This window comes from Syngnathus leptorhynchus, chromosome 12 (genome assembly GCF_054491065.1).
Source record: "Syngnathus leptorhynchus isolate UIUO chromosome 12, UIUO_Slep, whole genome shotgun sequence".
NCBI classification, from domain to species: Eukaryota; Metazoa; Chordata; class Actinopteri; order Syngnathiformes; family Syngnathidae; genus Syngnathus; species Syngnathus leptorhynchus.
Window position 1 is genome coordinate 2,503,174 of NC_141206.1, and position 14,601 is coordinate 2,517,774.

At 39.0% G+C, this 14,601-nt stretch overlaps 1 protein-coding gene across 1 annotated transcript in view; it reads right to left on the minus strand.

Moving 5' to 3' along the window:
* The window catches only part of dcc (DCC netrin 1 receptor), a 212,975-nt gene that overhangs the window by 51,471 nt on the left and 146,903 nt on the right, over window positions 1-14,601 (minus strand). The window contains exons 13-18 of the mRNA XM_085926817.1: window positions 10,976-11,117; window positions 9,176-9,286; window positions 8,371-8,565; window positions 6,259-6,354; window positions 2,668-2,906; window positions 1,953-2,091 (exon numbers count right to left, since the gene is read on the minus strand). Of these exons, the coding sequence (XP_085782943.1) occupies window positions 1,953-2,091; window positions 2,668-2,906; window positions 6,259-6,354; window positions 8,371-8,565; window positions 9,176-9,286; window positions 10,976-11,117 (922 nt within the window). The remainder of the gene's footprint in view (window positions 1-1,952; window positions 2,092-2,667; window positions 2,907-6,258; window positions 6,355-8,370; window positions 8,566-9,175; window positions 9,287-10,975; window positions 11,118-14,601) is intronic.

The following is a 14,601-nucleotide window of genomic DNA, read 5'->3' on the forward strand; positions in this document are numbered from 1 at the left end:
CTTTTTAGAAAATGAAACATAAGCTAGGTCTACTGTAACGTCTCTACAATGTCAACACCATCGTAACATGAGCAAGTTATCGCAGGAATCCTTTTTTGTTTATTTATTGGAGATTTTTTAAAACCATGGCAAAATACTATAGTAAATTTTATCACACAGTAAAATCAATTACGGACACATGAAATGACATCCAAAAAATGCAGTATTTTCCATTTTGTTTTAAAGATGAGATGACGATGAGACGTGTGTGCTTTGTGAGCGTATATGCAGAGCCGGTGGGCCACTGCAGGGAGTGAGTGCGCTGTGTCCATCTGTTCCTTCTGAATGTCAATGTGTTCCAGCACACCTCAAGGGAACTGGTAGGGTAATGACGTTCACGCTTAATTGGGTGACAAATCCAACAAACATGATTGTAAACACCCTGAAAGGGATTCCTTGACATTTTGATTCCAGTCAGTTCTGTTTCATTGTTATAGACAGTTGTCGAGTTGTTGCTGCAGGGTGGTATTAATATCACCAAACTCATGGTTTTTGTTAATCCTATAGAACTAATCGCTTTTCAGGGAGGCAAAAAGGGTGGGGGGCAAGTTAAACATTTGAATGATGGTTGGAGCACTGCACCCTGTAAACATTTTCAGACCAAATCTTTGATCTGATTTACTCAATGTTCATCATTTCAGTGAAATGCGGTTATATTCCAAATGGGAAAATATATAAATATACTGTATATATTCCACACATTAAACTTAACATTTTGAGACTTAAAAGGACCAAAAATGTTTTAATGGCCCATTGTATATTCAACCGTTTTGAGACAGAATGATGCACATCAGTGATGGGAAAATGAAGCTTTGAATTTGTTTCATGAACCAGTTGTTGTATTTTTTGATACCACTAGATGGCATACTCTGTTTAACATTGGGCTGAAAGCACACTGGCTTACCATTTCTTAAACCTCTTTATTTAAACCAACAATGCCACCCTAGAGGAGTAAAAATATACAACTGGTTCCATCCATCCATTTTCTGAACCGCTTTGTCCCCACGGGGGTCGCGGGCGCGCTGGAGCCTATCCCAGCCGTCATCGAGCAGCAGGGGGGGGGGGACACCCTGAACTGGTTGCCAGCCAATCGCAGGGCACACAGAGACAAACAAGCATCCGCACTCGCACTCACACCTAGGGGCAATTTGGAGTGCTCAATCGGCCTACCAAGCATGTTTTTGGGACGTGGGAGGATACCGGAGTGCCCGGAGAAAACCAACGCGGGCTTGGGGGAGAACATGCAAACTCCACAGAGGGAGGGCCGGAGTTGGAATCGAACCCGCACCCTCCTAACCGTGAGGCGGACGTGCTACCCAATGCTCCACTGAGCCGCCTACAACTGGTTCATAAAGCAAATTTCATCCTTTTATCCGAACAATATAACCTAATTTGTACTTAAAACTAATGAATTTGCCTCATGAATCAGTATTTTTGACTGCTCTAGATGGCACTCCTTGGTCAATGTTGGGTTGAAAGTTCTCTGAATTGCCATTTCTTAAACCCCTTTCTTTAAACCAATCGTATACCAACAAAAACAGAGAAGTAAAAAATGACAGTAAATTTGAAGATTCATTTTCTAATCATGAGTTAAAACCCCAATGAAATACATCATCATTTTTCAAGAAGGTTATGGAAACGGCCAAACTGTTCTTTGAGGAAAACTGTTTTCGCGTATGTATCGTCAAAATCAATGTTCCTCTCCATACACACAATAACATCATTTAAAATCTTGCTCTCGCTGCTGAGTGAACACATTGAACTGTAATGCACTGTGCCAACCTAGTTCACTGTATGTCAAGTCTTAGCCTTCTTATGGATTAAAAACAATCTAACATACAAATAAAAAAAAAACATATTTACTGTGTGTGTGTGTTGATGTGAGTGCCTGCATGCATTTGTGTGTGACGTACCTGCTTCATAGGTGGTGGCATGTGCTGTCATACTCCAAGTACTGGATTTCCGACCTTTCGTCACCATTACAGCAAACTCGTACAGAGTGTTTGGTTTGAGGCTTGTGACTGTATGGCTGAGGGTGGTGGTGTCTGCAGACTGTACATCAAAAGCAACATCATTTATCAATTGCATTAACACATCGGAAGGAAGGAAGACCCTACCCAACTTGTCTTACGGTCTGCATTGTTCAAATATTGGTGATTGGTTAAAAATCACAACCACTCACTGTCTTTTGATTTATTACAGATGAGATGATTTAAGAGTGTCCACACGTCAACTAAATAATTAAATCTGTTGCTTTGACAATGCTATGGATGGCCAATTACTTGCTTAGTAGTGCTGCTTGCACAATTATTGATGAGCAAGAAACAGAGGATACAAACACAGTTTGTGTAGGGAGCTCACAAGGTGGTATAAGTCTAAAAAATATTTCCCGCCCATTGCTAATCAATTATAGAATATTCACATATTATAAACAAAGCATGTGGACAACTAAGCTTTCTTTGTGCCCACAGAAGCCAGCAGAAAGCATAAACAATGCCAATTTGACTCCATAATGGATCAGGAAGTGTGAAATTTGGGAAGTCTCTTTTCATCACTGTAACTCAAGTCTGTAAGAATATTTCACTGGAAGTAATGGAGAATTTCTGTGCTTCAACGGTCTGTGTTTACCTTATACTTGCCACTGGTGGAGTAGCTGGTCTTCCATTTGACAGAGTAGTAGCGGACCTCAGATGATTTTTGGTTCTTGGTCATGGAATTGTCAGCCCATGAAACACGGACTGAATCCGAGGAAAGAGCCACAGCTTGGACCCCAACAGGGGGTATCATAGGCGTGCTGGTGTCTGGCATGGGGGTGGGGTATTTATCAAAGAGATGGAAAAGGTCATCCTCAGATGGGTCAATGGGGTCTGATGTGGGGTTGATCATATGACCAGGAGGTTCGTGGTACATTTATATATATATTTTTTATCAAGCACATATGATATAAAAAGAAATATGATTTAAAAAGAAATAGAAAAAAGAATGATAAAAAAACCCATTATTTGAAAGCGACATGCAGTTGGTAGGGATTCGGAAAAAGAAAAGGATGCAAGATGTGGGTGAGTGAGGGAGAGGACAGGGAGAGAAAACAATTATAAAGAGGTAAGACAATAATAAGACAATTAGATACAATAGTTGCCTCTATTAGCAAGAAATGAAGACATACTGAAGACACTGATCAACAGTCTAGTAAGTATAACGTTGAAAAGAATATTGACTCATCAGATTCTGTAATGCTGTTTCCCTCATTTTTTTCTGTTATTAAAATGATCTAAATAAAAATCAATATGCTCTATGCTCTAAACAGAAATTTTTAATTAGACTTTGATTTTCTTTGACAAACTTTGAAATGTAACTTTATGAAGAGAATGTTTAAAGCTCAACATTTCTTCACAAAGCGATAATATCTTAGTGATGAACAGTTTTGTAGCTCTTGTAAGAATTCTGGGTCAAGAACGATCTGTGCCAATGACACCCATCTGTTTGGAACTGTGTCTTCAGTTGGTCAAAGAGCATGCGTCCTTCATGTGCATTCAGAAACATTTTCTGCAGCCTCCACCTTTTTTAATTAAATGGGTGAGAAAATACAGGAGCATGATAAATTGATTCCAATTAGGAACATCTTACTTTCTCAGAGTCTTTATGATCTTACAAAAATACTTTTTATTCTCCCCCGACGTTTGAATCTCAAATATTCAGAAGCTGACATGTTTCTGACATGCCCCACCTGAACATTTTACAGGAGTTATAAAAGTGACTTCTCAAACCAGTAGTAAGCGTGATCACTGAGGAGCACTTGAAGGAAGCAGAACATAAAACAGACGCTATGACAGATGTCATCATCGAGCTGGAATGAGCACAGCACAGTGGAGAATAAAATATCAAATGGTCTGCTCATTCCAGCTCTGCTAGCTCTGACCTATGGACAGTCAAACCTAGTGAAATCAGAAACAGTTAGAGACCAAGAAAATAACAATAAAATAATAACGTTGGTTCAGGTTCACAGAATTTAAATAGACCTCGGGGTTATAAAATGAGTCCATATTCAAAGCTGAGAACAACAGAAACGTTTTGAGGGGGACACCCCCACATATTCTTTCAGGGTTCCAGACCATAACATGGGAAATTCAATTGGAGGAGCAGGCAGACAGATATTATTAGCACTGAATCCTTCCTTTTATTAAAATGAAAATGTACTAATGCACTTTCTTATTAGGAAGTAAGCGGAAGTGACAAAGAACATGCCGTGACCCCTGTTGAACTGTGACAACACACCATCCACCAACCACCATCAAATCGATAATGGAAATTAAATGCCCTATTAAACAAGTGAACGAATTAGGACTCATATCTGACACACACACACACACACACACACACACACACACACACACACACACACACACACACACACACACACACACACACACACACACACACACACACACACACACACACACACACACACATATGTAACTGATTACATGTGATATGATTTACCGTATTTTCCGGAGTTTTTGCATATGTTTTTTTCATAGTTTGGCACGGGGTGTGACTTACACTCTGGAGCAACTTATGTGTAAAATTATTTACACATTATTATATAATTTCACATGCTATTTTCACACTAAACCGCAAGAGGGTGCTCTAGGCCTGTGTTGATTATTTCTGAAACTGACGAGTCTGACATAAGCAACGAAGAAGAGGAAGCACCACATAATCTACCTCCTGGAGTTTGTGGAGTTGTTTAAAAGTGAAAGTGTATGAAGATTTCATTGGATGTAATGATTTGGAGTGACACGGATGGTTTGGTAAACTTTTTAGCATGTTATTTATGCTATAGTTATCTGAATAACTCTTAATATGTTATGTTAACATACCAGGCACATTCTCAGTTTGTTGTTTATGTGTCATGTAACGTTAGCATACCGTACAATTACTCAGCCTGTTGTTGCCTCTATTCTAATTTTGTTTTAAATTGCCTTTCAAGATGACATGTCTGTTCTTGGTGTTGGATTTTATCAAATAAATTTCCCCCCAAAATGTGATTTATACTCCACTGTAACTTATATGCCTTTTCCTTTATTATGCATTTTATCTCTGGTGCGACTTGTATTCCGGAGCAATTTATAGTCCAGAAAATACAGTATTCCAGTCTGGTCTTTATATGTGCTACTAGATTTAATTTGAACGGTCGTTTGGTCAATGTAAACATCACGTGACGTACCAAAATAAAGGTCGGTTGTCAAATCATCACAGTAGTGGAGATTGGTTTTATACTTTATATGAAAGCAACGGCTTCGTAAAAAATGTGAAGAAGGTCTCTTATCGCAGACGAGTTCTGGTTAGAGGCAGGGGTTCTCTGGCGCATACACAAGAATGTCACTGCAAATTTATGACAAGACAGATTATGCACAGCCTAGCCGTTCCGACGGAAGCCTATACATGATGCCTGAATGGAATGATAAAAGTAATAGATCACCCGAGTGAATTGATTAATTTATTTTCTTCAAGTTTTATATGTAATTGCTTAAATTTGAACACAATCACCATGCCAGCTCCTTTGCCCGGTCCAAAAAACAAACAAACATGAGTTAAGGACAATGGTGGTGTGGTGGGTAGCTTCTTTGTCTTTCTTTGAGAGTATATCATAATCATACCATGCATCTGTATGCCCCATATGCAATTGTGATAATGAAAAAGTTTAATTTAAGCCAGATTTACGAATGGAGAACGACAAATATATAAAACAAAGTTTTGTGTTTCATGCAGCCCTGCTTTTTAGTTCAAAGACAAGGAAGACAAAAAAGAAAATAATAGACTGTTGGTTGTGTGAAGTAAAGGGAAGAACATGAAAAGCAGTAGGTGTCACCATAAATCGTCACTTAAAGATATGACAAAATGTTACTCGACTTTACTGTACAAGTATACGATTCATGTCAAGCTAAAATGCTAGAGAAATAAATTACCCGATAATACTAGGAGGTTTTATAAAGGAACAATAAGTACATTAGCCAGATTTCAAGAACAAAGTATGTTTGAGTGATTGCAGTGTACATTTGACTGTTCTAATGTCTTGTAAATTGCTGTGATCTGGGATAATTTCTACTCCTATCAATGCTACTAAAAGCATCAGTATTATAGGTTCTCCATTTTTTTGTCAACGGCTAAACTACATTGATTCATATACCACAGTCGGTGTGATTAGAAATATCCTACCTGTCAGAGATCGAGTGACAGCACTCTCATACAGAGGAACTCCTTCTCCAGCATTATTGAAGGCCTTCAGGGAAATCACATAGTGTGAGCTTGGCTCTGTCAGACAAAAATAGGAGTAGAGAGCCTTTAGATGACATTCAGCTCATTATGCACTCATGGATAACACATTTATAGTCATTTGCTTTATTTTATTCTGTCCTCAGCAGCAATAATCTGTGGACATTTTGATGGACAAATAATTGGCAAGTTATTAATTAGGACAACTATATTGAAAACCAGCAAATTACTGATGGCTAAAACTGAGAGCTTGAGTATGTTATGGAGGTTTTTAGTATGTGGACACATTTCTCACGCACTTTCATCATGAAACAGGCCTTCCTGTTAGGAAGTATGCACGAAAAGTAATGTTCTGTAATTAAAATCAGACAAATTTCCTTTTTTTAATCCACTTAATGACTTGCCTCATCACAACCACTTGGAAAACTTCGATAACACTTCGAATATTTGTCCAGTCTAAAAGCAATTTTTTATTTGAAACATGACATGTTTAAAGCTTTCCCTTTACTCAGTCCATCTGAGAGATGGCAGCAGAAGCATATTACGATAGGAGCACGTAATTGTCAAGCAGTGCCTTATTATGGAGCCATTCTCACAAAGTGATGATGCTGCATGTTCTCTCTTAAGCGTCCAACACTTGCATCAGTTAAACAAACACCCTCTCTGCTCCCCAAACACTTCACTGCGCACATTAATGATCACCATGAATTATAAATGCCATGTACATACTGTATGCAGACTCCATCCACCCTGTGCATGCAATATGACTCTTTCATTACCGTTCCATTAGAGACCCGAGATGGGAATTTGCATCTGCGTAAACACATTCACACAATTTGTTAACGTCTTTTTGCCATGCAAATTGCTTGTTGCATGCAAAGGAAGAGATGATTTCCACCTCAAGCAGCTCTCTTATTAAATTCTTCTAAATTATTGATTAGAATGGAATAAGTTATTTCATCATCACAATTAATTTACAACACACTAGGCTGCTATGTCAATATTGGCACTTCTTGGCACAAGCAGGTTGATTTATGGGAGGAGTGAAAAAATATTGTTGATTAAATATTTGCTGTTGATAAGTAGGTCTTGTTGCTGATGCGTTTAATCATTAAAATAAGCAATTACTTGTGTGTTTATACAACAAAAGAAATTGAGAAAAGGATTAGGAATGCAAAGACAAAAGAAAACGCCCAACCATCTCGGAGCGTCTCTTTGTTGTTTCTTTTATAGATGCCTTGCATCACAGTGCACATAATTGCTATAACAAACAAACACATATGGGCACACGCACAAGGATATATGCCGATGCATGGTGTCACTGAGAACTCCAAAGAAAAAGAAAAACAAGCTCATCAAAGTGATATATCCCACAAGGTTAAGCCTTATGGAACCTTGCAGGCAAATACTGTCAAAGATGCTACTGCAAGCTAATATTTCTACGCTAACGCTAAATTGTAAAATAATGTATTAAATTTGTAATGTATTAAACGTTGCATTTTACTGATGTTCTCTGTGGTTTTCATCATGGCATCAAGGGCTTTAGTTAACAAAATCAAGCAAATCCACAGCGGTTTCATAAATATTATTCATAGACTGGGCTAGATATATTGTATATTGCTGTTGATTGAAATGAAGAGAAAAAAAACATTAAACATTAAAAACACAAAAACATTACAAAATATAATTTCTGTACCATAAAGACGACTAACAATGTGGGAGATTTTGGGACAGAGATAGTTGACGGTGTTGAGAGAACTGAAGAGAAGCAAATTTGTAACTTTAACATGTACATAAAAAGATTGGAATAAAAAAAAAATATTAATTGTATTTCACCTCCTGCAGTATGAAGTAAAGTTATACTTACTAAACTAGTCATGGTTAAAAATGAATATAATACAGCATAATAATGTGTGAATTTAAAGAAATAAAACACATTTTGTATTACTCTTTGTGCATACATTTTAAATAGAGAAGGATACAGGGGAGAAAAACTAAAGCTCCTACATTGAAAAAGACTTGTTCAGGAGGTGTGTCACTCTCCTCTCTTCTCACCTAAGTTTTCAATGGAGTAATATCTCTGCTTGCTGTCCACTCGGACCGTCTCCGCATAGGGACTTCCAACCCCATAGCCGATGATGTAACCACGAACCAGAATGCTGGGACTGAGGGGAGGAGTCCATGACATGATGATGCTGTTGGGAAGTGGCCTAACATGCAGAGAGCTGGGCTGGTCTGGAACCTGACTCTCTGTAAACAACACAAATAGCAAATTATCACCCCAAAAAGAAGAAATGTTTGGGGTTCCTGTGTGTTCTTTGTCTGCTTTTATTTTTTTAAATTGTGCTCGCATGGTCTCGTTATCCTCACTTAGCTCATTCTCTCAAATTCAATAACACAAGTAATACTTAGGCCTAAATAAAAAAATATATATTTGTAAAGAAGCGCAACAGTCACATTCTACCCAGAGAGGCAATTTTGTTTACATATAGTCAATTTCTTAAGTATAACTCTTTTGGGATCACATTTTTCTTTTACAAAACATCTACACCCCCTCTTCGTACATCATTTATGAAACTCATTAATACTATGTAGAATTGGATTGTATTTCTACTCTCCTTTTCACTCATCTCCCTTCCCTCCCAAGTAAAACTTCCATCTATTCATGTGTCTTGCCCTTTAAACTGCTTAAATATTTATGAGTATGTTGGGATAGTGGAGGTATTTACATGTTGTTTCACAGATCACTGGACTCACACAAACCCAAATAGTCACACGCACGCACGCACGCACGCACGCACACACACACACGCACACACACACACACACACACACACATATTGGCTCTGTGATTTCTCACCATCTAAATCATTCTCGGGTGTCTCAGCTGTATACCACTCACTGGGTGGACCTGTTCCATTTGTCGTCATGGCTGCGATCTGGAAACTGTACTGACTGCCCTTATCCAGACCTGGAGGGGAAAAGGAGATTGTTTGAAAATAAATTCCTAAAAGTCACAGACATTTTATATGTGCATTTCATTTTAAAAACCGATCACGAGTTTCTTCTTGAAAGGTTTGTGTCCAAACTTCTCAGCTTCAAATCTCTACAAACTTTGGCCTCAAAACATCTGACCTCAGATGTCCTTCTGACTAGCTAATTCCTAATCCTTTCCAATTTGGTCACTCTTAAACAAAACCCAAACGTCTTAATTTCCGCCAGTTCCAGCTGTATTGTGTTTTCAGTGTGACTATCTCTAATCGGTGCATCACGGCCAGTTTCACCAATGTTTTATAGAACGTTCCTCTTCATCTTATCAAAGACTCTTGTTTCACAAAACAGACCAGATACTTTCCTGCACCCATTCCAACACGCTTGGATTTGTTTCTTCACCTCCTTACCGCACTAACCGTTAAAAGTTTTCCAACTTTAACACCTCTTCCTAGTAGCCTCACTCTTCCGCCTCCAAATCATCTCATTCATGCTCATTCACTGTCGTACTTCTGCCAATCTTCATTCACTTCCTTTCTACTGCATGCCTCCACCTTTCTAGATGATCCTCCACCTTTTCTCTGCTTTGACTGCAGTTTAATCTTAATGGTTGACAAGAAATACTCAAAGATAAGCAATTAATGTCCTATCAGTTATCATGAAAAAATGCAGAATAAAATAATTCTTGTTCAATGCACGTTCCTCTCAACGACTGCTTGCCATTGACTTTCATGTGACTTTTTATGTGATTCATCGTTATATATTCAGTCTACGATTTGAAGAGATACTTATGTTTGTCTGAAGTGGGAAACACCTTTCCACTGAAAAATAATAACGTTAATCTCAGCTATATCTGTCATTTTTTTGTTATTGACTGAGGCAAGGAATGACCTTTGCTACCTATGAATGATTTGTGCACAGATTGGACATGAATAAAATTTGTGTTAATACAGTAAAGATTTATTCAGATTTTCTTGGTGAGATTATTGCAGACGACCACCAGACATAGACATATACAGCTCACCCACATTAACACACCCACACACAAACACATGCACGCACGCACACACACGCACACACACACACACACACACACACACAAACACACACACACACAAACACACACACACACACACACACACACACTCACTCACACATACGCACGCACACACACACACACACACACACACACACACACACACACACACACACACACACACACACACACAAACAAACATACTGACAATCCTGACTCTGGGAAATGAGCTAACATTAAGAAGATAACCTCAGTAAAAAACAATAATGAAAAGGAAGATCGGTTTCATTTAAATCCTGCAAATCTACATTGGCAAAATAGCTTGTGGCAGAATGAAAAATACAGCCACACAAACACTATCCATACTGTATGTGCAAAATGAATTTATACTTCAGATGAGAAAATAAGAGAAAACCAAAAGGAGTGAAAAGCACAATGTGAACTCATTTAGATTTTTAAAAAGCCTGAGGCTGATAAATGTTTTGTATTAAAGAGTTCCTTAGCATTCATTGTTACAGACTCATACGCGAAAGCCTATAATGCCTCCAACCACTTCAAACTCCTCCAATTTCATTAACTTTCCACTACCTTTCCTTTAATTTGAGAACGTGCACAAGATGGCTCGATTCTCACCTGTGAAAAGATACCAAAGGTTGTTTGGTTCAATGGCTTCCTGGTCTCCACGGCGACCGGTCTTCCTGTATTTGATCTTGTAAGCGCTGATGATGCCATTTTGTGCGTTGCGTGGAGGTGGCTGCCATGATACTTTTATGCTCTGAAAAATCATATAAAACATGAACTGTGACTGGGGAACAATTAAGTGATCAAGAACTGTTGTGTTTCCAAAAATTGGACGACACACCCTAGTAAAATAAAATCCATTTCAACTTGTAATTTACTATTCTAATGCACCAGTACAGTATTGTTTGTTTTTAAATCAGTCCAGTTTGAGGCAGTAGTCGTTTTACCTTTTACATAATGTGTGTTTATCTTTGTAGTATGTGGATGTTTGTATTGTTGGATGTTGGGTGAATGCTAATTGCTTTATTTGCATGTTAACAATGCACCTCGACCTACCAGGACAAATACACGCACGCACACAAGCACGCACGCAAGCATGCACGCAAGCACGCACGCACACACGCAAGCACGCATGCACGCGCACACACACAGATAAACACACACACACACACACACACACACACGAATAACAGATGTTTGCCAGGACCCAAGTGTGCAATGCTTTGAGACAGCTGCTATCAGCCATCCCATACGCATTGGCTGCCGCACTAATTAATGAAGACTAATGGATTACAAAATGTATTAGTATTTTTTTCTGAATGGTTAAACTCCAATAGTGATTCTTGTGGCACAATTTCTAAAACTGTTCATATCGATCAAAAACTGTCTCAAAGTTTGCAAAACAAACCACGCTTAACACTGAATTAGAAGTTTTATAACACATTTTCAGTGCCCAGCACTCTTTTTTTGCATCTCACTACTTAGCCTCAGTTTTCAAATGATGAACACACTACTTGCAAAACAAGACATGTTATTGCTACTGGTGCAATTCTTTGCACTATTCTGCAACTGCCTGGCCACACTTTCACAAAAGAAACCTATCACTTCTGTAGTTACTTTCCACTCAGCCTGAGCAGTAGAAATAAGCCACAAGTAAGCTGTTAATGTGGAGGACAATGGAGTTTCTACATTGAGTGAAAATTAGAGGAGTGAGAGGAATAAGACGTGCAGGTGAAGAGCCACCCGCCGTCTGCAAGCCTCTATCTACCGTTTCATTTGGAAATCTGACACAGGTAATGGAATTTGTGTTAGGACGATTGTTAAAAAACTCGAACACCAGAGCCATGCCACCCAGAGTGCAGAACATGTATATTAAATTGAGCTGGCCCACGTTCACGTCTAAAAATGTATTACATTGTGAGTGACGTCTGTTTTTTTCTGTGCATACATACTTTGGGGATGCATATGGTCACACACCAGATGACATTATTACTGTAACTTTTCACACACTGCGTGATGTCCCGGGTCTTCTTCAGGCCTACTTCCCGTGGAACTTGGCCAAAACACTTAACTAGTGAGATGCCCAAGAAACATCTTAATTAGATCCACCTCATCTGGCTTCTCTCAATGCAGCGGTACAGGCTGAATGAGCATCTTACTTCATCTGTGTGGATAAAACTAATTTCAGCTGCTTGTATTAGTGATTTTGTCATTTACAGTCATTACCCACAGCTTGTAGCATAGGTGAAGGCAGGAATTTATATTGCTCACTAAAGTGCTTTGCCTTTGGATTTAGCTCCTTCTTCACCCTGACATACTAATACAGAGTCTGTATCATTGCAGAATCTGCACTTATCTGCCTTTCGATCTCAAGTTCCATTTTTGCCTTAGTCATGATTAAATTTCTAAATTCCTACATGAACACCTCCATTTGGGTAATGATCTCAAACTGATTTTCAAACTGAGTACATGGCCTCAGATTTGGAAGTGCTGATTTTCATCCCAGTTCCTTCACAGTTGAACTGCTCCAGCAAGTGTTAAAGATTGGAGCTTGATGAAGCTAACAGAAGCCCATCATCTGCAGAAACCAGTCGTAACACTGCAGCCACCTGAATGGACCACCTCAATGCTTTGGCTGCACGTAGAGATTGTCCTTGTAGTTTATGAACATAATCCATGATGGAGTGGCGCAGGATGGCAATTTAGACCAAACTCTGACACTGGTTGGGCAAGGGTCCATCATAATCACGTGAAGCGGAATGATGCAATAAGTGCAAAGGTTTAGAAAGGAGGGTCAAAGATGTGCCTTAAAATGTTGGATCACCACCCTGCTTTGCCAATCCAGAGGCACTGTCCTCAAATTCCTCAGTGTTGCAGAGGTATGTCAAACAAGGGTGGCTCAAAACACCATTAGGAACTCTGAGCGGGTCTCACTCACGCCTAGAGATCTGCCACCAAGCTTTTTAACTATGTAAATGATCTGAACCCCGTAATTAAGTGAGCCCACCTCAGGGTTCCCAGACCTCTCACTGGTAAGAATGTCAGTAACATCCCGAGTCAAGGTCAACAGCAACTGACCTCAATTATAAACAGTGTTGATGATGATGCACTGCAACCCCTCCTGATGGTGGACCAGAATTACTTCAATGGCATCTAGAAGTTGTTCCCCATGCACTCACCATTCACACACAAATTCGTTTTAGCAATAGCTGAAGCCATATCCCACTAAGTCAGCACGAATCCGTTGTACCTGATAAAAGGCTTGATAAGCACTCCTTTTTCACCTTGACGTGACTTCTTTTTCACCTCCTCATCATGGCTCAAGGATGATCGTCACAACAGGAAAGGACCACCTTATTGCCACAGCTCCAGTTACTCAACAATGGATGACATACAAACGCACGGACAGACATCCACAAACGCACACACTCACATACACAAACAAATGCACACACACACACATACAATGCACAAATGTACAGAGCCACTATATAAATCCAAGTAAGCATCATCATTCTTTTTCTGATTGTTATTCATATTTCTAGTAGTAGTAGTAGTAGTAGTAGTAGTAGTAGTAGTATTACGTAATAGTAGTAGTAACAGTTGTCGTAAGAGTAACAGTAATGGTAGGAGTAGTGAGGACTAACGCGACAAACCTAAAAAGTGGTGATTAATATTACTCATTGTAAACTATTCATACAAGACACTTAAAAAACATTTACTAATTTACTGCCTCGAACATGATATTGTGTTATATTCCTGTTCCAATTAAGGTTTTGAAGTGGAATAATGAAGGTTGATTATGTTCAATATCTTATACTACTGAATACTTTCATTAAATTGACATTTCCGTTAGGGTGTGAGCAGCCCTGAAGATCAGATCTTCCAAACACATGACCTCTTAATTTGAACGACAGCCAATCAAATATACTTATGAGAATTGTTTGAGCTGATGATCTTGGTGGGGTGGATTACACAATTATTTCAAGTACTTACAAGTACTTTATTTATTGATTAAAGAAAAACTAATTAAACACACATTTACAATTATTCATTCATTCATTCATTTTCTGAACCGCTTTGTCCCCACGGGGGTCGCGGGCGTGCTGGAGCCTATCCCAGCTGTCATCGGGCAGCAGGCGGGGGACACCCTGAACTGGTTGCCAGCCAATTGCAGGGCACACAGAGACGGACAACCATCCGCACTCGCACTCACACCTAGGGGCAATTTGGAGTGC